Raw genomic sequence first — 27,725 nt, 5'->3', positions numbered from 1 at the left:
GGCCATGTATTGTATAGCATGAAGGGCATCAACAAGCATGAGGTAACAAGTGGCCTGCACATTGGCCTAGAGGTTACCGGATGAGCCTGCGTTGTGATATGTACACGCTACAGTCGCAGGAAGCTCTGTACAGGAAACTTGACAATCTTTGAGGCAGCAAAGGTCAGAGACTTTGATTCAAGCTAACTGATGTCATGTGCCAGGTCTGCAGAGCTCATCACATGAGTAGCTCACCCTTCACAAGAACTTTGACTCTACAGCAGACTAATTGCTATGAAAAGGAAGTGACCTGATAACCTAACGTCTCTTGTATCAGTCTGTGGCATATTTATCTTTAATTGGCTGCAATGAAGTTTTAGGCCCTGATCTGCACTGTATTTTAGATGACGTTTAGCTGCTTTGACTGACATTTTCTTCATATTTTTATTCACAAGATTTCACAAGGCCACCCTATCTAGACAGCTATCAAAACACTTCTGCCTATGTGGGTAATAGCCTCACCATCTCCTTTGTGTAACCTTTGAAATAGCTCTACTCTTGGGGAATGACAGCCGTTTAGACAAGATTTATTCTAATGTTAAAGTACAACAAGTAGTTCATGCAAGTGCAAGGAAGAACAGACATGTAGGATAACCTACAAAATAAAGACAGAAAAGTCAGACTTTTTTCCCCTGCAGTCTTTGGATATACAAGAAAAGAAGAATGACAATATGCCGAAAACATGCTTACAAGACAAGCACAGAAGCATCTGTCTTTTTTCCTTTTTTATCATCTCTTGACAGATTTAAAAATACTCGTAATTGTTATGCAGAATAAGAAGGCTATTTCAGACAGTGTCTTTATGTGACGGAGTGCTATTCCCTATAGAAATCCTGAGTATGTTGATCAGTCTCAGCTGGCTCTTGCTGTAATGACTGTAAGACTCTGTGACATGTACAGTCAATTCACCAAAATAACTATTTGTTGTATGTACACATGTACATACATGTACACAACTCTTAGCTTTGACAGCAGCAAGCCTCTCATATGCTGTTAATGAGAAAAGATACAACTCTTAAGCTGCCAGTATACTCCATCAGGACTGCTTGTCAGATACCTTTTCAGCGTTGGAATCGGGGGGGCGGGGGTATGTGTCCGACAGTTCCTGTAACTTCTCTCTATGACAGCCAGCTTTTCACTCCGCTTTCGATAAAGGCCTCTCGGAACAGCTAGACACTTTTGATTTCTGATGGAGCTGGACAACCTGTGATACAAAACAGTTCTTTTGTAGTATAACCCTTAATGTTTGGGAGAGCTGTTTGACTGATAAGTACGAAATGCAATGATCTTGGTCTGAGAGGTCATTTAAGAGGCTAAACAGACAAAAGATGCACATATATTCAAAATTACTATCTTTGACACAGATATTTGTCACCAGTACAACACTGCTAATTGAGGTTTTATCAGTTTTCAGTCTGTAGGACAAACTTTCCCTCCCTAGACATAAACACAATATAATGTTTAAAGACTCACTGAAGACATATTTTTAATATGTATATAAAACACTGTATTTTACAATATAATTTGTCTAATATATTTTTTCCACAAAAAAAAAGAAAAGTTTAGTTATCTTCCCCCCTTCAGAAGAGGAATCTGAAAACAGCCTTCTAGTGTCAAATTCTGCCCATACATCATTGTGCACAGTGAAGCTCAAACATCAAACTGAAGTAACAATAAGCAAAACACATTTTTGAGTGGAGGGGGAATTCAAAGGAGTAGTTTGACATGTTGGGAAATGCTTTCTTGCTTTATTGTGGAGAGTTAGATGAGACATTTGACACCACTCTCATATTTGTCTACAGCCAGCAGTTGTTAGCATCAAGGCTGGAAATAGGGTGAAACGGTAGCAAAACTAACCCGCTGCTAGGCTGTAGCTTTATATTTAAAGGGGACCTATCATGCTTATCTCCAGTTCTATAATTTTATTCTGGGACTCCACTAGAATAGCTTTGCATGATTCACAGTTCAAAAAACTCTTTATTTATCTTTATGCAGCCTCTCACTTCAGCCTCTGTCTCAAACAGGCAGCTTTAGGTCCTGTCTCTTTAAGGCCCCCCTCCTGATGAGCTCACTCTTTTCTGATTGGCCAGCTTTTCGAAAACACTCTGTATCAGAGACGTATTAAGTTACTGCTGATGACAATCCAACATTTTCTGCTTTACTGGTTCATATTAAAAGCTTTTAAATGACTTTAAATGAACGAATTAGCAGATCTTTGTTAGCGACGCTAAAAACTGGTCGACACAACAACATATGGAGATATTCGGAGCTCTTTGTTCAGCGGATAAGCTACTAGAAATAATGCAGGGAGCAATAGAACAAGTAGAAACAGCCACAGTGATGATGATGTTTGATGAAGAGCTGCAGATGACCAGCACACCTCTAACAGATAAGCCACTAATTTTACTTTGTCCTGCTCTGTAAGGGAAAAACACTAACAGCGTGCCAGCTTGACTTGAGTCGAGCTGTTTTCCCCAAAACAATGGAAAAATGCCTAAATGTTAGTGGAGTAGAGCAGTGGACTCGTGTGCTGTGTGTGGAGCAGATGACCATGTAAAGAAACGAGTCACGAGCTGATGTTGGCTCGGGCTGAAAGTAGAAAAACCGTTGGAAACTGAGCATTCAGAGCAGTCTGAAGCTTTTTTTTGCTCACAGGGATTACTTCTACATACATTTACCTCATTATTTGACACTTTGGCCATGTTTAATATGAAAATCTGACAATGTAACATTATACATATATGACTGAAAATAAGGAAAAGCATAATAGATCCCCTTTAACAGATAAATCAGAGTGATATCCATCCTCTCGTATAACTCTTGGCAAGAAAGCTAATAAGCTTATTCATCAAAATGTGGAATTATTCCTTAAGCCATCTACGTTTATTATTTATTCATGTGTCTATATGTATGTATAGTTTTGTTTTTTAATTCACTGCCCAACCGTATATTCATACTGTGGTGTTATTGTTTAGTTCATCTATGACACAGGTAAAATCTATGAGGTCAAGTTATCTTCAAACAATATTTGACATTTCAGAATGGTTAAATGTTTTCACAATTTCCTTTTTGTTCTCGGTGGAGATGACACAGCTAAATGATTTTGACACAGATAATGAAAACAGTAAAACACCACAGATTTAAGTGTCAGCACAGCTGTTAATTATTTTGTTCTCCAAGACATTGCCCCTGGGGTGGTATTGAAGAAGCCTAGTGTTCAGCACATTTAGGACAACTTATGTTAATTGAAACAAAACAGTGACAACTAGCTTAGTGCTACTTGCTTGCCAACAACTGTGAATATCTTGGCAAATGATGTATTGAATTCAAATCAAATTTAGAGGTCACTGGAACAACTTCATTAATGTTAACGTACATTTGGCACTTGGTTGGCACACTGAAGCGAGTTATTTATTGCACTTAAAATGAAATCCAATGAAAGACCAGACAATATGCTTTGAAAGCTTTTTTAAATTATTATATTTTAGGATGTCTAGGATTGTCCTATTCTACCTAAAGTAGCATGCTCAGGGATATGGATATGTTGTTGCTTTATGAAAAAAATACACAACTACCAGCTGATAAGTCTGTCAGCTGTGGAGCAGGGGGGTCTTGCTGCGGTATGAGCTTCCATTGTTTCTTGTGTTGCTGCTTTAGTTTAAATTGCACCGGAACAACAATGATGTGTCTTGACAGGTATTCATGGCCAACTCAAAACTACTTTTATAACAGACAGTAGTGGTGCCTTTCAGGGTCTGCAAACAGCTCATTCCAACTGAGATAGAGTGTCAATGTTGTAGGCAGATTCAGTACAAAGGGAAAGTGTATGCAGCCTGTAGCCATGTGCTTCTCTGTCATGGTCAGGCCAAATGACAGCCAGATGGGGCTCTCTGTCACTCAGCTCTTTGCGGAGGTGGAGGATTGTCTGGGGCCGAGAAGCACGCAAGCAAAACATGGCAAGAAATAGTGTCATATCATCAAAACATCACAAAACAATCGTTGAACGTGAAAGTGATGGGTTTTTTTAAAGCACAAGAAGCTGTGTGGAAAATGAAACACCCATTGAGGAGGAGAGAAAATGTTTAGTTTTAAATAATACTGGTAAGACAGCAAGTAATCCAATTAAGTTTAAGACCACACAGAGAGGGAGATCTATAATTTTTGAGTGATATACTAAATGTTATGTTGCCTCCCACTGTACTGGATTTAGAAAATGGCTTTTACCACGATTTTTACATTATTTAAGTATGTGATTTTAATGATACCCAATGTATTTGAATATTAAATGTGTAAACATGCATTGTATATAGAGTAGCTCCTTAGAAATTCTTTTACCCTGTGGTGCTCCCTCAGATTGCACTGAACATCTGTTCAGAGAGTAACAGGGAAATATTATGGGTACACTATGTTGCTAAATACTAATCAAATCAACATAATATGTGTCTGATTTGATTACTAGCATGTCAGGGGCATAAAAAAAACACAGTCCAGACTAACAAAATTAACCTTTAAGGTATACAAACACATTAGTCAGAGATTTTAATTACCTGGGAGCGATTAGAGTGTGTCATAAACTGTGCTCCCCTTAAACCCCGCATAAACACCTCACCCATTTAAAGACCTCTCGAGTTTGCTAGGGCCTTAGGTTTTTGTCTCAAGTAGCAGCTTTGATAATTTTCTGGATTTCAACTGTATCAAGAAGAAAACAATCCTAATTTCTTTTTCACAGTTATTGCTTCTCTTTGTAAAGTAAGTCAAACCAAACACTTTTTCTTCTTTGGAGCACTTAAGCAACGTGAATAATTACAGGCTTTATTGGGAATGTCTGACAACGTGGTCATGAGATTGGTTGCGCTTGTCACAAGCTGCACATTAAGTCATCATGAATACGGAGCTGTCCAAACGGGACTTGTACCATATCTTTATCAATAAAATAAGTCTCTCTCTCTAACTTCATCATTCTGTCCTAGAAACGTCTGAAGCGACTGCATGGAGACCTGTTTTGTCTTCTTTGCTACCAGGTTAGACGATCAAAGATAAGTTTAAGAAATGTAATGTGTCAAAGAAGTATGCTTGTTTGCAAAAATGATATTATCATGATGGTACCTCATCATTCTTGGCTATTTAAATAAAAATATTAACAAGGGAAAACTGTATGCATGTGAGACTTATCTCAACTCACTCTGACAGGCCTGAGGCTGGTCACTTCAGGGTTTTTGTTTGAGATGTCAACATCCTTAGCTGTGAGAAATAATGAACATCCAGAAGGAGAATAAAGCATCTTTTAATAGCCTTCTGTCTTGCTGAGGTAAAAGTCAATGTGGAGACCATTTATAATGAGGCAATCATCAGGTGGACCTTGTGATAATATTGTTTCTCATAATATGCCCTGAAATTCTCCTGGCTCACAAACCATCCCCAGACAAACAGCACAACTCTTTCTGTGCTTGTTACACCTGAAAAAAACCAACAACACATTACATGCTTCTGCAGTGAGTGAATATTAACATGAGTCATGCAAATCACTGAAGGTTTTTGTGCATAACATTCAGCTGAGCTTGTAAAGATTAGTAGTCCCTGCATGTTGACTTGAAAATGCACATTTGAAATGTGATCATGTGAACAACCAAACGGAGGATTAATTGAAGAGAAAATTCTTTCTGACGGGCTTTTAACTGCTATGCTCAGATATAAAAAAAAATATCCATTAAAAACATTAATAACTCTGTACCCATTTCAGTTCATCTGAGATTATCCCTGTTAAAACCACTCTTAGTTTCGTAATTTCTTCAAGATCCAAGTGGTGGGAGAGGCCAACAATTTCAGTATAAGCGATGAAACATAAATCCTTGTTGTATGAAAGATGACTGCGGTGTGTAATATTAATTACACCAACATCTGCTCAAATGAACTGCTGGAACTGACAGAAATTAATGCATATTGAAAACAGTACAACTAAAATAGAACAACCAGATTAGATTCTGCATAATGAAGGTTGGAAGAAGTTACTGGTAGACTGACCAGGTTGATTATCATGCAAAATGCATGATGCTCTTTTTTTTTAAATAAAATACACTTTAAATATACTAAATTTATGTAGACATTTGAACATTGCACCCATATGTGATTGTGGAATACGTCATCCCAAAACTATGGACATTAATAAGCTGCTGTAACAGCCTCCATATTTCTAGATTTTGGGATCTGGCTGGAGGGATTTCCCCTCACAAGAGCATTTGTGAGGTCAGCCACTGATGATGGATGATAAGACCTGGCTCGCTCATGCTCCAAAAAAGACAGGAAAATAGCAGGCCTAGCCTTTTTGGCTGCTAAGAGAATGATTTTGTCAAACTACTACTCAATAGAAACCTGCTTGTAGCTTGAATTTTTTAAATCTTCTTGACATGGAACAAACAGCAAATATCATCAGTGATACTAAATACAATTCTGGAGTGAATTGGGATCAAGTTTGGAAGTGCGTTTCAACATTTACATATTTACAATTAATTAATACAGACAGATGTGTATCCCTATTTGAAGTTATTTTGAAATCTGGTTTTCCCTGTACAGGTCAACTAGACCCTATGATCACCTATACACATAATTAACTAAATAATATATTTAATTGTGTGCCACTGTACTGTCAAACCAAGTTGTTTTTGTACCTTAACCTATCCAAATCTTAACCATCTTGTTGTCACATCATTTATTTATTTTTCAACAGTGATTTGTAACAGTTTTGGTGTTCACAGACAAATGATGTTGTCCCGCCGATAGGGACATCGGACCAGGAAATGCTTCCATATGTCGTTCTGGATTGCATGGATCAATGACATATTACACACACAAGGGGCAGCACAAGGGGGGCAGATGTGCATGTCTTGAATATAAAAAGTCTTAGTACTCACAGCAGTACTATAGTCAGTGCTGCACAGTGTAAAGTATCATATTGTGTATATTTCTGGGCTGCATTGTGTCCTCTCTTACACTGAATCTTTGCTTTTTTCTTCTTAGCATGTATGCTTCTTTTATTGTGTATGCTAAGTTTTGTGCACACACTGCAAACCAATTTTCCTCTGGCTTGATAATAAAGTTAATCTTAATCTTATTTTGTTGTTTAATTTGGAGGACTTGTTGGGCTTTTAGTCGATGTTTCAGTTCATCCCAAAGGTGTTGGATGGGGTTGAAGTCAGGGCTTTTGTGCAGACCAGAAAACCCATTTCTTTACAATTTTCATGTTGAAACACAACACAGGCTTATTTAATCCGTTGCCAGAATGTTGGAAGCACACTATTGTCTAAAATGTCATTGAATGCTGCAACATTAAGATTCGCCTTAATTGGAACTAAGTGGCTTAGAACAAAACATGAAAAACTTCCCCACACCAAAACCATATATGTAGTGTACAGTGTATTTCATGGTATGTGCAACATTTATTTTCCACAGTCAATAGGATTTGAGAAGGATTTGTGAAGTGGGTCCAACATTTGCATGTAGCACTTAACAAACATCCTTTTTGACCTTGCACAGTGCAGGTGGTGTTGATAATATTTACTGGTTGAATTTTGCTTTTGCTCAGCAGTTTTTATGTGCAGGAAATTTAACACACATATCTACTTGAAACCATTTTTGTCATAATCTGTGTTTCAGGAAATAACTACATACAGTATGATGTAAGAACCAGTATTTTCAACATTATGCCAATAACACAAACAACTGCCTTCCTGGCAACAGTTCTCAGAAAGAAAAAAAAATCATTGTAACACTTGATGACTGCTAAATGAAATAGCAGCTGGATATTCCCACCATCCTTCTTGCACTTCACACTGGAGCTCATTTACACAAGTTTCTGACTGACGGAGATTATCATACATAACTTCAAGAAACAAACTGTTTTCCATTAACACATTTCTGGTGTTTGGATGAATTGATAAAGTCACTGGAGAGGGCCTTCGGCGAAGTTGTTTTGAGTTTTCCCTGACATTTATTGGCTAAACAGATTCTTACTGAAGAACATATGAAGTCACATTTTGTTGTGAATGATATCTGAGCCACCATTACAAGATTAAAAGACGCGTCTGCTAACAAGCAGCTACAAAGGGCTCTTGTTCATTGCTTTTGTAAGCCCTCCACTAAAACATAAGCCTTTCAGAAGTCCTCTATTCTATCGCCACTAATATGAGAATATATTGCTTGTATGTGCAAGAGTCATTAGGCAATTAATTTATTGTATAACTTTACACACCCCGGTGTCCAACTCGATTTATGAGAGCGGATTGATAGTGAAATTATATTCTTCAAATGCACTCAGCTTTTCTTTCATATAAGGGGTGGGTCTACATTCGCTGCACAATAACATGGAGAGTTCAAGGATTGGTCAGCTTCACTAATGTGAAGAGACTGTTTTTTTTGTGCATGATAAATCAGTAAAACACTCATAGTGTTTAATTATGTACACAGAACTCACTGCCTTACTCAGACAGGGATGAAACAACAGTTTTAAGGTCCACCCCATTTTTCTGTGTGAATGATAGAATGGGGATCACAAGAACAACATACACAGAATTTGCTAATTATGATTGAAAATGGCAACATTTTTTTTGTATTTTGGATTTACATGTAGTTCAGGTGTCCATGTATACCCACGTTAATTTGAAAAAAGTAAAAGCTGTCTTTTTAATATTCCTTCAGTGTGAGATCCATTACATTATACCGGAAGAAGCACCAAAAAGCCGCAATGCAGTTTGCTCTGCCAAATCATCTGATCACAGCGCTTAATTGAATACTGATGTGAAATGCAGACAGCTAGAGATAGCAGAGCAGGTTTCACAAGTAATTAAAACATGCTCCTCAGCCCATATGGTTAATTTGCTTTAACTCATTTATCCTCTGTGTTGGAAGTGTACCCGCTTAAAGTGTTAATTATTGATAAGGGATTTTCATGGTCAGCAATACATTGCCTCTCAGAAAGTGAATTCACACCTGTCAACATATAGAACTACTGCATGTGCAATGGAGTCAGTTTATAATTAAACAGGTTTTAAGCAGGTAGACGTTTTAGATATATTCCATCAAAAAATGAAATGCAGAATGAATAATCAGAGCTATTCCATCTTGCTATGAGACATATTCAAGTACATGAATGTGTCTGGTAGCAGTGGTGCAGATGTATACTGTTACATTTGCAGTAAATACTGACAAACCCAGTACAAGGAACAGGTTCAGTTCAAGAGGTAACAGACCATAGAGTCTACACATTGCTTTGCAAATATGCATTTATCAGTTAATAAGTATGTGCATGGGGACAGTGTGGTACACAGTATGTCTCTCAGTGCATTATCCAGTCAGCAAATTTTCTTTGGCAGAGATGCAAGCCAAGTAAACAGCCAAGCTGTGGCACAGATTTGGTAGTAAATGACGGTGCTGATGTGGTTCAAATATTTGCAGCCAAATTTGAACCATAACATCAGCGTGCCAAAAGTGAGCGTGTTGGAAATAAGTGATATGGCCCATGGGCTTTCTGCAGAAGTTAGTTTCATTTTTCAACCAGTGGAAACTGTTGGCAGATACTTTTTTAGAATAATGTGCATAGAGGCCACCAAAGGCATTGTTGAGGAACAGTATGGATTGCCACATACTTGCCACCCTCAGGTGCATGTGGTGCTGCTGCAGCAGGATTTGTGGTTGCCTGAGCATCAACCATATGTTACCTGAAAGCAAATAGTTTCCATCGTGCAATAGCAATGGGGACATACTGTATGGCCCTCAGGTGTTTGTTTTTATCTGGGCCAATTACGTCATGTGCCTCAGACTGTAAAGGTTTGGTGAAGCATATATTGTATGGTGATAGCCCACATGCATTATATCATACCGTAAATAAGCTAATTGTGTGTCATGTGGCCTAAACATTGTATCAGTTGAACCAGAGTAATGTATCAGAGGTATGGAAAGAAATTTAAAATGTCTGGTCTCAGGTATCAGTGCTGCTTTTAGACAAAATATCACAGAAAGGACAGTTGTTTTGGTTTAATTTCTTTGACTCGCTGTCAGAGAAAATGTGACCTCATGATGCTTAAAGCAGTTTGCGGGAGCGATCATGTGTGACTGCTCCAGAGTTAATCATTGGCTATATTTTGAAATTCATTCTTTTTCTCCCCATTGTCCTTTCTCAAATTGTCTATGCAGAATACCAAAACATTTTTACAAAAAAATGGTAATATATATGTTAAACAGCAAGAAGGCATATTTAAATGATGGACATTGTTTTCCATTTAAAACTGGTATAAATTAAACCAACAATGCCAGTCTCTACCTTTATATTCTCAATATGTTATTGTAGTAACAACAGGTCATAAATTAATGAGTTTATTCTATGTTTTAGCTCCAACTACATGATAATTAAGGCCAACAACTGCAATTCTTATCATTTCACCCTTTTCCAGATGTGAAGTGGCTGTGCATCTCCCAACAGGATAACTTCTATTTATGTGATTAGGGCAGTGGACATCTTTTTGTGTTTAACACCCTTGTCTGTTAAATTAATTGCAAATTGCTGTGTGACACTGAAGCGCTCAGTCATTCCATGAAATCACTTAGAAAAAAAAACAAAAATTGTAGGTTGAGAATGGCTTCACTTTATTCACTGAATTTTCTTTTAATACCTGAAGTTTCTTTTATCACTGACATTTACCCAGAAGAAATAATATATTCAAATCCATTTGTGTGACAATTTAAATTAGAAACATCATGCCATTCTGCAGTTTACAGATGAATACAAAGTAGTTTAAGTCAAGTTAAATGTTCGATTTAATTCTTTTTCCCCCCATAATTTTAAAAATGTGTTTTATTTAGGTTAGTAACATCATTCATTGCTGTTTAAAATAATTGTAATTGATCATCCCTATACTCCCAGAATAGAACAGAACAGAACATGTGAGTACCACAATAGAAAAAGGCCTTTGGAGATTAAGGTTTAATATTTTGGTTTTATTCTATCTATAAACATTTGACACATTTCTCTTTAAGCTCTCCCTTTGGCAGCCGGGATTACACAAGTTAATCTGTATATCTCTAAAACATTATCCTGCATTTGTGATGTGTTTTTATGGCAGATTCACTTGCTGTGTCAAACTACCTCTGCTGGGGAGATTAAGGGTGTGTACAAGGGTTTACTGGAAGTGCTCAAACAAGCTGCTCAAAGGGCTGAGGGCTATACTGAGATCCATTCAAGGATTACATCCTCATATCTCCTCCCATCTTGAGTATTGAAAACCAGCGAGATGTTCAATGACTTGCAACAGCCATTTCACAGCTGAGGTGTTGTCTGTCCATTTTCTCAACGACACAGAATATCTTCCTGTTGTTTTGAAGCTGTAACCAGCAGAAATAATGCGGAACAGACATATTTAACAGGTTAGAGGTCCCGCAGAGGATCTCTGCGCAGTCATCTCTACTTGGTGTTCGTCCAATGTCATGGTTGCAAGTAGCATTCCTAGAGTCAGTGGGAGTGGGGAGGCACTTGTCCTGCTTTGGTACTAAAATTATTAAATATACATGGCATAAACCAAAAAAGCTCAGATGCCATCATATGAGGCTATTCCTCTATAAAGAGAGACATTTAATGGAGATGTTGTTTAGTTGTCAGTTTTGTGTTTTCTTCCTGAGAGCACAGTGAACCCACTAGTACTGTAGAGTTAGGTCCTTTTTACAGTGGACTTAGTCTCTAAACCCTTCAGTCTTTTACAGGTATGAAACTCCAGGAGGAGAAGCAACCCATTGAGATTACGGTGTTAGATTAAATCTAACAGTCATTAAATAACCAACCATTATATGGCTGTAGCAAATTAATTTCCCCTGTGTCATGTCAGGCTGGCTAACACAGTGTATCTGTAGAGCCAACTGTGTGCTGCTGATATTAGCTGTAGTCATACCAGCCTTAGAATAAAACAGCTAAACTAATGGCAGGTGTCGGTACAAGTACAGACTCAAACTTCCCTATGACAAACAAGAATGTAGGGCTTCCAAGCTGTGCATTTGCACTCTCAAAAATTACACCCTTTAAATGGAAGCACGCTAAAACAGCTTTTTGTCAGACAAAAGAGAGAGAGCATTCATGTGCTTATACAAGAAAACACAGTAATTCTCACATAAAAGAACCTTTACTGTGCTTGCCCCTTTCTGCAGTTGTAAATATAACTGTCACTCAGTACATTTGAGTATGATGTAAGTATGGCAGCTGGGGCTATTAAGCTTGTGTCAAATGAAAGCGCGCTTAAGGCACTCCAAACTGGTCATAACTGGCATTTTATGGTAGGCTATAAGCAAATGGAATATCCACCATGGAAATAAGCTTTTCTAAATGAAAAAAATAGCTCAGCTTTTGTGCACATATGATACTGGGAGATAAATATCTCATAAATGACAGCAGCTCACATGGCAGGTGAATTATTTTAGCATTTCTGCCCCAGCAGACTGTCTGAATTGAGCAATCTCTGCCAGCCAAAGCACAATTTGGATTAGCAAAAGCCCCACTGATAGGTCAGCTTAGCCCGTAATGGAGCAGCTTAGGCCTTGTCTGCATGATTATAACATTCTTAGCAGCCTATTTCCTTGCATCCAGATGTTACAGTACAAACATCCCTGCCTCCCTCCTTTAAGCCCAGTACAAATTTAGATCACAGGGACATAACCCGATGCATCATTTTTAAATATCTTTGAAAATATGATGTATTTTTGACAAGAAACCCTATTATAACTGTGTTGCTGATTCTAAATGACCAAATCATTTCTTCTAGCTATAAAAGATTTCAAACAATATTCATTTCTCATGTATTCGCCACATTTAATTCGTCGTAAAAGTCATTACATTGGACATGATTCTGCTGTTTCATCTGTTTGCTGAATCAAAGAATCATAATGTCAACTTTAACAACATCCTTAACTACTTCAGATACACCCGATATTTCAGCTGTGACACTTCATTGAGAAATGCCAGCATATGAAGAATGACTTTTAGTTAATTGATATTTAGCGGCTCAGTTATTTTGTACACTTTTTGTATTCAAATTGCCGTAAATACTTGTTCAAAAACGACATTTCTCAAAGCTTTCACTTGTAATTCATTTTCAACAGTTCAGTTTGTTGCTGCACTTTAAATTAGAGCTCCCTCCAGCTGCTCTGATGAAACACACTGATGATTTATCCATCATGACACAGATAGCATTACTGTGTGTGTGTGTGTGTAAACTATGAGTATGCTCACCTTTCACCTAAGACTCAAGGGTGTATTGTTAATACAGTAACTGTACACAGTGATTCTCAGCAGCATTCTCAGCACAATCAATAAACAGGTGCTACAGGCCAAGGCGAGGTTAAAGGACCATAAGTGGTGTTGTCAATGACAGAAATTAGTTGAAAATGATATTACCTGAAGGATCCATCATTTTTTTTCTCTTCAAATGACAGTCCAAATGTTTGTGTGAACTGCTGTGCTGTATCATCCTTTTCAAAGCGCGGTCCAGCTTCAGAAATCTCTGATCACAGGTTTCAGGATTTTTGCCTTATCATTCGCAACGTAGATATTGCTTATTGATATTAAATTAGTTCTCATAAAAATTAATGCAGATACAATCCAGGATGTATTAAACAGCATGTTTCCTTCACAATAGTCAACAATCACCAAACCTATTGTTTATGGGTTCATCCTGTTATTTCTTTCACTTTCACTGTCTGTGAGTTGTATTTACAAGCCTCAAACATGAAAATAGGATCTTATGAGCAACAAATGCAGGCAGCAACACTTTTCCAGTAGATCGCTGCAGGGCAGCCCACAGCTTTATCAATGCAGAAAATCAAGGAGGCAGTGAGATAAATATTGTGCTTTTGGATGCACAATGTAATTGTTTGGCTACAGAACTCTGGGATTATCCTGCACAAAATCATGGGGTATCTATGGTCATTTCTTTGCAGTTTCTGAAACAAAAAGACAACAATTTTCATCCATTTCTTTCATTTTGAAGAAAGTGAGGTGGTGTGCTAACTGCCTGTCACCTTGTTCAAACTATACAACAGAAATGCTACTGTTGGAATTATCTCAGTTAATCTTTTCCCAAACAATTTACAAAATTATGGCATGAAAGACAATAAATTGGTCTTGCCAGGCTCAGTTGACTTAGTAAAGATTTCAGTTTAAACAGGTTCTTTTAATTGTGTGAGATATTTAGGTTGGTTTTGTAGAGATTGGACAGAGGAGAGCTAGAAACTAGATTTAGCAACACTTCCTTAGATGCCTCAAGGCTTAACTGATCAGTTTTGTTTGCATGTTGTTTAGGAAGGAGTTAACATTTCCTTCTCACCAGCGAGAAATATTGCAGTCTGCAATTTAAATGCCTAAATGTTTAATGTAGTCTCGCATGGGTTTCATTTCAAGCTGATTTGCATGAAAGAAACAAGACAAAAATAAATGCACTGATTGATCAGTTGATGTTGATCAGACCTGGTTTTTAGAAACAATAACAGATCCTGAAATCAAGAAGCTCCTGGGGATTCGAAAATTATATTCAATTTCCTTCCAATGTCAGTTTCACTGTGCAAAAGTCCACATTTTAGCCTTTCACCAAATCTACTGAGGAGCCATTTCCATCCTTTTTCTCTCTCCTGTCGCTACAGCCAACATCAATATTTTACAGTGAGTAGTGGGGCCACCTGCTCAGATGACCTGCCACAGCAGCTAAAAAGAATTTAACTTGTGCCACACTGTTTGATTAGTATTTAAGGTGCCTTTGCGCTGCACACTGTTGTGCATTTTGTGTGTATCAAACATATGTGAGAAATCTTTGAACAAAGAAATAGAGACAAGGAGCTGGTAAATCTCTCCTACAAAGGTAACTTTATGTCTTGCCTTTTTTCCCTCTCTCTTTTTGTCTTTTGGGAGAGGCTGTCCAATAATATGACATATACTTATCATGATCTTTGTGATTTTCTGTTATTTTTATTGTGTTATGATGTTGGATGTCTATGTTAAACATGGTCAAATGTCCAAAACTTGAGGTGAGCGTATGGAAAAATGCTTCATCTTTATGATGATATCTGATTGTTCGTGCATGCTCACAAACAGGTGTCTGTTGGTAGCCTTTGTCGCTAAGGTTGTTCCACAGGTTGTTCACATTGTCCACTTGCATATTTTGTATCGGATTCAGGCTCAAAGATATATGGATGTATTTGAGAAGTTTCAATTTCGAGTGAAGAATGCGAAGAAGAAATATAATCCTACTACTACAATTTGTTTACATAGCTTCAAGGGCTGCTGGAAGTCTGCTGAGGGGAATCTTACGGAAGGTAACCAATCAGAACAGAGTGGTCTCATCAGGAGGGGGCCCTTAAAAAGACATTAGCTAAAATGGTTTAAGACAGAGGCTGAACTGGATTGTTGCTGAACTTGATTGGGCCAGTATAAGATAAATAAAGAGTTGTTTTAGCTGTGAATAATACAAAGATATTTCAATAGAGCCTAGAAATGTGCATGATATGTCCCCTCTGGTGTCCTCACATATTCCTCAATATAGAACAATAAAATACCTGCAGCTTAATAGCATTAAAAAGGATCATTACATACCTGCAGTGCTCAGTGGGGATGGCATTATCAGGAATAAAAGTGCAACAATTTACCATCAGCATCAACATGTTACACAGTAACCTATCATACATAGTCACACCATATTCAAAATGATATACACTATTAAAAAAGGCTGGTGGAGCCAGAAAATGAGCCAGAAATGATATTAAACACAAACACCAGCAAGCTGTCACACTCACCCAATAGAATAGACACATATCCCCTCCTCAAGAAATAAAAATGATTTTTGTTTCTCACATTTAGCTGCCATAGATTGCTGACCAAACATCTGAGACACATTTTGCTTTTTTTTAAAGCCTTCCAAGTTGCAACACTGTTAAAATAGTAGGATAAATACATATCCCACTGCTATTCAACGTCATTGTGCCTCTGCACATGTGGCCATTACAACAAGGGGTCAAACATGAGTCAATAGGCATTGGTAGCACTACTGGTGATGGAGACGCTACTGCAGTGGAGATACAGAGGAATTATGATTCAATTACATTTATTCAGTTATTAGTCCACCACTATTCATCAATAAATCACCTCAATGATTCAATTTAGAGAGGAAGAGATTATAATAGAAAAGATGGAACATTTAGAAATGGAGAAAAGCAGGAAGCGACACTACAGAAAAAGGTCAAAAGGCCATATTATTAATGATCTGACATCACTACAGCTTCCAAGGTTTTTTTCCCATCACCGTTGAGGTCGGACGTTTAGTCCACTGAGCAAGTCAAATGTCAAAATAATGGCTTGGGGAGTGTCCGGATAGCCGAATGGTTACTACACATGCCACATAACCATTATGTCTCTGGTTTGATTCCAGCTGAGCACCTTTGTCGCATTGGCAAACTCATCTCTTTCTCCCAGTGTTTCCTGTCTGCCTCTTCACTGCCCACTATCCAATAAAGGGTAAAATGGTTTGAAACTGTATATGAGCAGGATTATACAGCCAGAAACTCTAGATTAATTATGCTTTATATATTAGTTGGAACAGATTAGAGTTACAGATTGGCAAGTTAGCTAAACTTGCTAACCCTTTTCTGCTGATCATTAAAAAAAAATACTTTGGGGCTGTGGATAAAATTTGTCTTTGTCATCCTCATTTCCTTTCTCTCTTTAATTCCTGACAAAGCGTAAGACTCCCACACCACTTATCCCTGTGAAATTCCTGCTGAGTGTGAAAATGATGAGAGGGCAAGCTCCCGTCTGCAACAGAGAGACCTTAACTACAGTAAAAAAAAATGTTAATTTTAATGAAACTTATCAGAAATCTATGTACCTCACTCATGGAACTCATTGTGATCATTTTTAAGTAAGATAACATGAGGTTAGGGACTGCTGTGGCACTAAAAACTGAGTAGGTTTGACTGAATGGATGGAAGTGACAATAGAAACACTGGATTTTAAACCGTTTAAGGTAGATCATCCTATCATGGCCGATACCTATCCGATGTATTGGATTGGTGCATCTGGTGCATCCATACAAAAGGGGATTAGTTTTGCTCACAGATGAGGGAGGTTCATACTTTTTGCCACTTTTCTCAAATGTTCCAAAACACACCAGCTTATAGGAAGGGAACTGTACTGGAGAATCATCACACAAACATGTTTGTCAGCTCATAGCAGCTAAGAAATGGATGCTGACGTGCGCTGAACGGTGCTATTTAGCTTTTGACAGAAGCATTCAGACAAACACGAGTAGATGGAGAGAGATGAAGCTGAAGTGCCACCATGATTAAACTGGAACTCTCTGCTACCATTTTCTAATAAACCCTAAAAGCATCCTGTATTATCCAAAGCTAGCCCTGCAATATTTATCAACCACTTGATACAGTTGTATATTTGTGGCATTGTTGCATTTTTTTGTGTATTTATGGCAGCTTATCAGCTATATTGTATTGTTGTCATACTGAGTCACATAGATTTGCATAATGTTGATAGCCTAACAAAAGCATTTAAAGAACAAATAAAGAAAATGATTATAGTCAACACTACAGTCAGCCTCCATGGTGGGAAGTATGAATACCTAAAGCTTGATAAAATATGTAGAACAAACAGAAGTGTTGCTACTCTTTGGGCAGTCCAGAGCTGATATTTCCCAATAGTTTAATGGCGCATATTACCAATTTTTGTGATAAGAGAAATGGCAAAAGTAACAAGTTAGCCTGCTGTAATTCTTCCTCAGTATTCATTCTGACATTTTTTGAGTTACCTTCAATTTCTCTGAAAAGGAGAAAATTTCTATTTCAGCTGAATCAAGTTCTTCTTGTATTATTGCATATACTGTATGCACTAATGTCTCACCCAGAAAAGAGTTTGTGTAGCCTCTTCCTTTGTGGTGTCACACTGACCTACAGCTCCATAATGAATTGGGGAAAAAATTGAAAAAGGAGTGACTGTGATAGGTAATTTCCTGGAAAGGTTCATGTTCTGGTGTTTAACTGATAGCACTGCCAAAAAAAATAACCTGTTGGATATTAAAAAAAAGAAGAAAAAAAGACAGACAACCTCTGTCCTACATGCCTTTATACCTTGGGGCAACATACAGTCAGTATTGGCTGTCTGTAATATATAGTCATTCTGTATCTGCAAAGAATCTATATATAATATACCTGTTGCAAACAATGAAATTGGATACAGCTGGTGTTTAATTTGGTGTCTTTAATGACCGGTTTTATTCCATTTGTTCTGATGATGGTTTCAGCCATATGGCTTTGCTCTGATGGAAAGCAGTTTATATCTTCTGTAGCCATTTGTTTATCCACACAATAATTGATGCCCTTCAATTTTGTCATCTTGTCAGATGCTGTATCCCTTCAGGCTTGGTGCACAGTGTGCAATTGTAGATTAAAAATGCTCTAATTTCGAAAATGACTTTCTAAATTTACAAATACTGTTTGACTTCTGTACCTCGGATGAACCCACTTAAGACAAGTATGCCTTAAACAATCTACATGTGGAGGGAATCATTCATTCATCCATGAATATGCCATGTAGCGAATGAGCATGAATGAGCAAAAAAGGCGAATTCATGTAAAATGTTGCTTCATATCCTGCGGTCAGACTGTGCAGAGTTTTATCTGCGGTCAACTTCAGTAAAATGATCGGATTCTTTCTGCCTTTTATTTATTTATTTTTTTCTCAGGCAAGGAAATCTATCATGTTCAAACTGTCATATTAATTGGTTCTGCTTAACTGAGCCGGATCTGCAACATTTCCTGGATGTAAATTTTAGCCTTTGACTCTGACGTATTCAGGTGTGACTTCCAATTATAGTTGGCCATTCTGTGCTTTTCTTTGAGCTAATACATATTGTGAGGGTCTTGTAGCAATGTAGGTTAATAAAAGTGAAATATGCAGAGATGAATGAACATGTTTAATCATTTAACTTATATACTTTTGACTGAAACATCACAAACAGGAGAGACTACAATTAAAAACTTGGAGAAATAGATTATAAGAAAACAAACCATTTTCCACTGACAGGCATTGATATCCTGCATATAAATATAATAAACTCTATATAATTGGTACGTTCTGTTTCAGGTAATAGTTTTCTGTCTGTGTTCCAACTTTATAAATAAACAAGGCTGACAGTGACGAGCACCCTTGTTTTTTGTTTTTTTTTATGGGTCTGTTTACAATTACTGCAGAGCCGGGACCAACACATCACAATTGCTTGTTTCTGCCGTTGTGACACCAATAACAGAATATTGAGGACAATTGTGATCAAATTGAATGAGTGTAGCCTGAAGTGCTCTCATCAGCCTTCCAAAAGCAAATAAACAAACAAACAAAAAAATGAAATAAGTAAATGATCTTTCAGAGGAGTGGCACACTGCTATTTCTTATTAGAGCACAGATGAGCCATTACGTAAGAGTATTATTTTTGGTTTGGGGTTTGTACTGTTTCTTTATCTCTAGATTTGGGAGGAGAAATCAGAGTCTTTTTTATAGACAGTAATATTAAAACTACTGACAGTAATACTGAACTTGAAAACAGCAAAATCCTTTTGATAATTTGATTTGTGATAAGATTGCTTTCATTTTCTGTCCAGACTTTAATACAGTTAAAAATAGACACATTTTGTAGCTCATATACACCGTTGAGGACTAATGATGCGGGGTGGTACAGCTTTCCAAACATCCTCACAGTTTTTCTTGTCATAACGCTTTATCATGATGTGTCCAAAGGGCATCTGGACACAGCTTCAGATCTCAGTGCTACAGTCTAGTGATGTGGGAAGAGAAGTACCTGGCTTGCCATGTACTGTTGGAAGTGGGACGGTCTTTAGGGGATCTCCGGAAGAGAACAGGGAATAAGGTTTTGATCAGGACCAGCTGTCACTTCTGTCCTCAACTATTCTGTTGAAGCTCACAGTCCTGCAGAAGTAAAGTATAATGGCCTTATTTATAGTGGGGAGGCTGTGTTGTGTTTTAATTAGTCCCACCGTTTTATTCTTCTTGCCATTCGACAGACGTTCTTTTCTTGTCACTAAAACTCCAGAGAGACCGCCAATAGTAATATTGATAATTAACTATATTTATAAACAGGATAATTTGGCATAAATCCCATCATCAGGCGCAAAAATATTACATGCAATATCTGGTGTGGAGATAAAAATGTGTAGGCAAAAGACTCAAAGATGTTCTGGAGGTGATAGAAAGTGGAGCACTGTGATGCACCCAAAAGACAATAAGAATATAAGATGCAAAGTAGGTGTATTAACATTAAGGTTATCATGGCCCATCACTCATAATAAGGTGACTGAGAAAATAAGTTTTCAGGGCCTTTCAGACAACTTATGCCTGACAGAGACCTCTTGAGAAAATGATTGTTGTCTCACTGAAACAAAAGTAGAGGCATGAAGTTATCATACCTCACTGATTTTAATGAGGTGGACAAAATATTAGAAATACCTCTCAGTTTGATGCAATACAATTGCAGAGCGCCACAAACTACAGCCTCCAAAATGGCCATAAAGTTGAAGCAACAACTCTCTGAAACAGTTTCAACAAAAACTGAACACCGTAAGATGTTGTATTAGACTTAAGTTTTAGCTATACCTACACCTCCTGTAATAATCTGTCAACTGAGTGTATTTTGTCATTAAGTTTGGAGGACATGTTGGATTTGGAAGTGACCAGAGGAGGTACTGGATAAATGATCCCAGCAGGAACCATAAAAAGGAAATAAATGGATGGACTGGCATGGGAGTAAATGTGTGAAGAATGTGAAGTATACTAATTGGATAAAAGTATATGGAGAAGTAATAGGTGTGAGTGAGGAGTGCTAGGGCGAGGTGGCCTTTGTAGCTGAATTTCCACCAGAGCTTCAGTGACTGTCCAATATCTGAATTAAATAATTTGAAGACAGAAATGCATCAGAAAAACACTAGAAAATCATACAGTCACAGTATGGGATTTGCAAGAAACATATTTTAGTTTTTTATATTTCTCTTTGACTGACAGTTTCCATGATTTGGTCACTTGTCCTCATGCAGTCAACCTTAGTATATTCATAGTTCGAGAGGATTATATAACTATGGGGAAAAAAAATCACAATTTAAACTACAGTTGTGCTATTTACAACATTGCGGATTCAGTGGATAGCTTCAAGGTAAGATCACCCCATGGATCCTTTCACTACACTCAGGTGGAAAGGTCAGATTCAGGTTTGCAAACAAACAAAAACAAACCCATCTGGACCCAAACACTCTATCATTACCGAACTGATCGCTGAGAATGGCAACGCACTCTTGTTTTCCTCCTAAAAGTTGCACCTTAACCGTGACAAAACAATGCCTCCCACTCCATAACAGACCCGATAGGACTCTTTGCTCTGGCCTGTAGGCTTGCGTTTATGTGTGCCAAACATGTACGCATCCACTTGTTGGGAGCCGGGTGAAGAATGACTCATTTGACTGGCCATTTCTTTTTTTCTCTCTCTCTCTCTCTCTCTCTCTCTCTCTCTCCACTTCTCAGTAAACCAATGACTTTGTTCTTTGTGCTGCTGTAATCACAAACATGTCACTCAGTGTGTAATGACGGGATTATTCATTGCAAACTGACCACAGTGTCTCTCACTTCAAATGTCTTGACTGACTGCTGTTGATGAGTAGCCGCAATTGATATTTGCAGTCGGACCTCATAGAAACACCTCAATTCAATTACCATTCCTTTCTCTCTCTATTGTCTGCTTGCACTGATAGTTAAGGCACTGGTTTTCTGAGAAATGTCATCAACTATTTAAGATGTTACTTAAAATTTCCTGTCAAAACAGGAAAAAAACTCTTTTTTATAAAACTTGAATGAATTGTTTCTTCCGCCAAAGATAAAATATTCCTACATCTCCATGATAGAGAGATTACTACTTGTTTCTGAGTAAATACTGATGGAAAACAAAAAATAAGACATCTCCAATAATGCACACCTAAATCTCATATTGTTTTTTAGCAATTATTTAGAGAATCACAGAAGTCTGCCCACATCACTGGTAGTGTTTCCAAAACTTTCTCTCTGAGGACTCAAGAGTTTATCATGAGTGGACTCCTTTAGAATAATTGATTGTATTTGACATGACATGGAGGAAGCTCATCAGATTGATACTCTGCAGCAGAGCTGTGATCAATCCAAATGAGAGACTGAGGAAGTTTTTCTTTCTCTGCCAGTGCTTATTAGAAGAAAAAAAAATCTCTGGAGAAAGTCTATTCCTCAAGAAACAGCTTGGACCTATTAGTATCTAGGAATGTAAATTAGCATGATCCCTCACCTCATCATGCCTCCAAATATTCCCCGTGCACTAGTTTGACAGAACATAATGAAACATTAAGTTAAATGCCTGGGCATGTTTCAGAGCACTTTTATGGTGGGCGTTTAGGCATGAAGAGTTGTGATTATCTGCGAAGATTAGTTTCTGTCTTAACAAACAAAAAATTTGCTGTGATTTGGTATACTGCACAGTCTGAATAATGAACCTTTGGAGACAACTGGGCATCCTCCGGATCTGGATTTCACGTAGAGTGGGTGTGAAATGGATTTCCTTCCTAAGTTGAAGTACATGACCACAATACAAATGTAGTTTTATAGGCTGATTTTCTCTGTTATTATTTATTTGTCTAACTTGGATAATGTTTTAGCTACACATAATTGATCTGGTTTCGAGGGATTTTGTCAGAAGTTTTACAAATTATAGAAACGTAATGAGACTGTGTTCAGATGTTTTCTAAGGAAATGTTAATGACTTTAGTATTAGTCTTGCTATATCATTTAATTCCATATTCTGTATCTCTCAGCGCAACAAAGGTAATTCCCTTCTAAGCATACTGTAGCATACCCCTCATGGTAAAGATCATTAAAAGTTACCCCCTACTCCAAGTAAGATACACCTTTGTCTTCACACTTCTGCTTTCTATGTAAATAAATCTTTGGACATGTGCTGAAAAGCAAGAAGTAAATGTTATGTGGTATGTTCTCGGTCTGAGGCGGTAAACAGCAGATGGTAAGCAGGGCCTCTTTAGCGCTATGGATTTCATTTACCTACCCACCTGAATGACCTGCGTTGAGCTCAGCAGCTGATGCTGAGAAAAAAAAAACAACAAAAAAAAAAAACGAGTTAACTGTTTGCTCTTGTTTACTCCAGTTCCACTAGACTGCAAGGCCAGAGGAGTCATTTGCCATGCATGGAGAAATTAGCTTATTTATCAGCATTTTGATTTCCGTCCCGCCTCACCGTCCCACTGACATTTTAGATGTACATGATCCATGACTGATTCCCCATCAAAATGGAGCCTCGGTAACATAACAAAGTATTTGGCTTGTGCAGTTTCCCTCGTTTTATAATTAAATATATGATGATTAGCATTGAGCCAGATGAGGACAATAGCTTGTGATGTGCAAAAAGGTAACCTTGAACATTGTACATCTGTCCCGTCAATTGGATATGCTCCAAAGATGCACAGCGCATTACCAGTGAGACGCTGCACCTCATGTCCATACAGTAGGAAATTAGTTGTTTCAAGGTGATTCGCTACAGTGTATTTGAGCTTTTTTTTTTTTTTTTTTATCACCATACACAGTGATGTTGCACCCTTGGACCACCTACTGTACTTTCAAGTTGAGTTAAATGGCAGACAGATCTGAAGTCCTTGAAAGGTTACAAAAATCTTTAGCTATTCATTACTGTAAAGGAGGAAGTGTGGAAAGTGATAGAATATAATGAAAACTAATACTCTTTCTAGTCACTATGCTATCTGTAGATATGTTTAATATCCCATTACAGGCCAAGAAGTAACCACAGTTCTATACTGTCAAGAGACAAACATAATCCGGAGGGAAATTACCCATCAGGAAGGCAATACTGTTACTGAGATGCAATTACCAGGCCACTTGTGAGATTTTCAGCCTAGTATCCATGGGTGCATATGTGTGTGTGTGTGTGTGTGTGAGGGTGGTCGATATGTGCATAACAGCCCTTATGTTTTGCAGAGTAAATTGGATTCTTTGCTGGAGAACAGTTAATTTAGAATATGTCCAAGATGCAAATGATTGATGTGACTATATCGTTACAACTGTAGGTTTGTGATGCAGGGCAGCGTAATAGAAAAAAAAATATTGCAGGGAGAAGGAAATAGCTTTTATCCCAGAATTATAGAAAATTTTGTGCACTAAATCTGTGAGCCTCCGGATGGAATAATTTAGATTGTGGTTTGCTGTTTATACATTAATTCCCAAGCAAACATTACTTAATTTGTGGAGAAAAAAAAAACAAAAAAAAAACAGTCTGCATCTTTGAATTCTGTTTCTCTTTACGTTGTGTTGTGAAGCTCCTGTGCTCGTGTTTGTTGGTAGTTAAATAAACGGTGTGTCACACAGAGGATTTAATGCACCAATTTAGCACTGAATCACATAGCCTACAAACAAAGAAAACAGCACGGATTGGAATTAACATCAGTGTAAACATTTGATAAGGATTTGCTTGAGGCGAATGCTATGCTTTATTATTGATACAAAAATAGAAACTGTAGAAACAAGACTCGCTTCTGTGCGTGTGATATACTTGCCTCTGCACTGTCGTATCCTACAACTCATTCTCACAGACCAAGTTCAACATAATATTTGTGACAATGGCAAATGGCTTCCCGTTATCCCCGAGATAAATTTCTCAAGTCGGGGACATTTCTATTGTACTACAAATTATCACCTTGAATCTCATAATTAATCACGGCTGCCTTCAATGAACAGCCCCTAACCTTAAACGTACAGAGAGGAGAAGAAAAGAGCTGCCTGCACCCATTGCAGGGGAAGTGCATGTGCATAAGAAATAAAACTGCCTGCACAGAGTGTGAGCCTAGCATGCATAATAAATGTATGACAAAACAATACCCCAGGCACCCCAGTATTAATGATATGCAGCGAACTCATTATTAAAGTTCCAAAACAGCTCCTGGAGTAACACAGATGGAGTCAATTAAGCAATGAGCATACTTGCTTGCCTGCCGTTTCATCTTCTTTCTTTTATCTCTTCCATGTTACTCCATGGATGTAATTAGCTGTATGTTTCTCCTCACAACATAATGTCCAGTGATAATAACAGTTATTTTCACTTGTAATTTCAAATAATGTACTGCTTAATAAATGTACCAAATTTGCTCTCACCGTGTCCTTGGGTATTTCATTTGCACTGCAAGAGGTGTTGAGGATAATACCATGCTAAGCTGCTTTTTTTTCTCTGCTATTTGTGTTCCCAGAGACCTGATGCCTTCAACCCTGGAGGGGCAGATCACCATGGAGAAGACACCCAGCTACTTTGTGACTAACCATGCCCCAAAGCGCATCCACTCCATGGCCAGGGACATCAAGCTTATTATTGTGGTGCGTAATCCTGTCACTAGAGCCATTTCAGACTATACACAGACTTTGTCCAAGAAACCTGAGATCCCGACCTTTGAGGTTCTGGCTTTTAAGAACCGGACGCTGGGTCTTATAGACGCTTCATGGAGTGCATTGCGTATAGGAATATATGCGCTCCACCTGGAGAGCTGGATGCAGTACTTCCCTCTCTCCCAAATGCACTTTGTCAGCGGGGAGAGGCTCATTGTGGATCCTGCAGGCGAAATGGCCAAAGTGCAGGACTTCCTGGGACTCAAACGGATCGTCACAGACAAACACTTTTACTTCAATAAAACAAAAGGATTTCCGTGTCTGAAGAAGCCAGAGGACAGCAGCACTCCCAGATGCCTCGGCAAGTCTAAAGGGAGAACTCACCCTAAAATTGACCCGGATGTGATTCGGCGGCTGCACAAGTTCTACAAACCCTTTAACATGATGTTCTACCAAATGACTGGCCAGAACTTTGAATGGGAGCTGGAGGAGGACAGCGAAACTCGAAGCTCTCAGGACTAGTAGACTGCGGCATGGCACGGCGCAGCCACACCACCAGCCTTCTCAATAAAACTACTATTGTCTCGCTTCATGTTCAGAGAGAGTGCTTGAGCACGCCAATCAATCATGGCTGTCTTTGCAGTGTCTGTATCCATTAGCAAAAGTTTACTGACATGCTTTTTTTTTTTTTTCCTCCCTTCAATACTAATGTTGTTGATGATGGCAAATCATTATTGTACATACTAAACATAAAATATATTTATATTTGTGAAAAGGAGACGATTTATTCCTTGTTGTTTTTAAAACATAGAGCTGATATAAAAATCATGTTGACTATGGCAATGCATGCGATTAGTTAAGTGTCCTTACCTCATGAGCCCTAAGGGTAAACTCTGCCTGTTTCTTCTCCCTTTACTTTCCTTGCAGTTTGTTGCCCTCACACCCACTCACCAGCATATAGTACAAAAAGATATTCTATTTCAATGGCTAAGGCCATGAAGAGCTCTGTATTATTTCTTTCAACACTGCCCTGCTGCTTTAGAATATAGAGAAAATAGAAAACTGATAGACATATACAAAAATCCTTTAACATGTGCTTATCTTTTGAGTTGTCCATATTCTGAGTGGAGACAATCCTATTTTTTTTGCCAGTCTTAAGTTTACCAAAGTGTTAATGTACTCTGTGTCAGTATTCTGGTTGCTCTACACTCATTAATTGCACACATATTCAATAAGAGAGCTGATGTACAGTGGCTATCATTCAATAATTGGATTGTTTCACTGCATAGTTGAACATTAGCATACTGATGACCATGCACTCAGTATGGTGGTGCAGTATCAGTGGTTTTGGTATAATTTGACAAATTAATCCATGTACTACAAATATCAAGGGTTAGCTGTGCATCAAACTAATTTGCATTTTTACAATAACTATTTCCTGTTGCCAAAATGCACACCAAAAAACATCAGTTAACTCTTCCAGTCCTCGACTGTTTGCCTCATGACCCTCCTCTTGTCACAGTAATACATGTCAAAGAGGGTGAAGAACAACAGCGGAGGACCGAGCAGAAGTTTGTTAACAAACATCTGCTACCCTGCGGTCCTCTGTCATTAGAGATTAATGGTTTGTTAAATAAGCTGCTGCCGCTGGAACAATGTCAATGTCAGAGAAGATTTGCTGTCAAGGAAAAGCTACATACAAGCCCAGGTAAATTACCAAGCCATTACTGTATGTGCTTAACTTGAATGAGCTGATGTTCTACCAGGGAAATGTGCTGTAACCAGAGGTTTACTTGTGATCAGCAGTGGTAACTGGGTGGATACTTGTGTCAAAAATAACAGGGTTTTGCTGTGAAATGCTCCTTTCTTGAAAATCTTCTTTACTCGTGCAATGAAATAACAACAGTTACACCATCTTTTCCTCATTATAATTTATTTTGAATAACTCGCTGTGCATCTGTCTGTTGTCTCTGGACTTTTCATCAGTTGAGACAATCAATACAGTCAATGAGTCAATAAATACAGTCTGCTACACATCAGTGGTTGCTACAGCTATGATGCATTGCTCTGTTAATCCTCCCTGTTCTCTGGCCATGGATGGCTGGATTGGTTCACTCTCCGCAGACCTCTCTGTCACCCTGGGGAGGCCGGCACCAGCAGCTACTTACACAGAGCAATTGAT

At 38.0% G+C, this 27,725-nt stretch overlaps 1 protein-coding gene across 1 annotated transcript in view; it reads left to right on the top strand.

Annotated features, from left to right (window-relative positions):
- Nucleotides 1-26,271, top strand: part of hs3st4 (heparan sulfate (glucosamine) 3-O-sulfotransferase 4) — a 79,919-nt gene extending 53,648 nt beyond the window's left edge. The window contains exon 2 of the mRNA XM_067570802.1: nt 25,411-26,271. Within this exon, the coding sequence (XP_067426903.1) occupies nt 25,411-26,065 (655 nt within the window). The 3' untranslated portion in view covers nt 26,066-26,271. The remainder of the gene's footprint in view (nt 1-25,410) is intronic.
- The last annotated feature ends 1,454 nt before the right edge of the window (nt 26,272-27,725 follow it).

This window comes from Thunnus thynnus, chromosome 17 (assembly GCF_963924715.1).
Source record: "Thunnus thynnus chromosome 17, fThuThy2.1, whole genome shotgun sequence".
Lineage (NCBI taxonomy): Eukaryota > Metazoa > Chordata > Actinopteri > Scombriformes > Scombridae > Thunnus > Thunnus thynnus.
The sequence above is the reverse complement of the archived record's forward strand: the minus strand, read 5'-3'. Positions and strand labels throughout refer to the sequence as shown.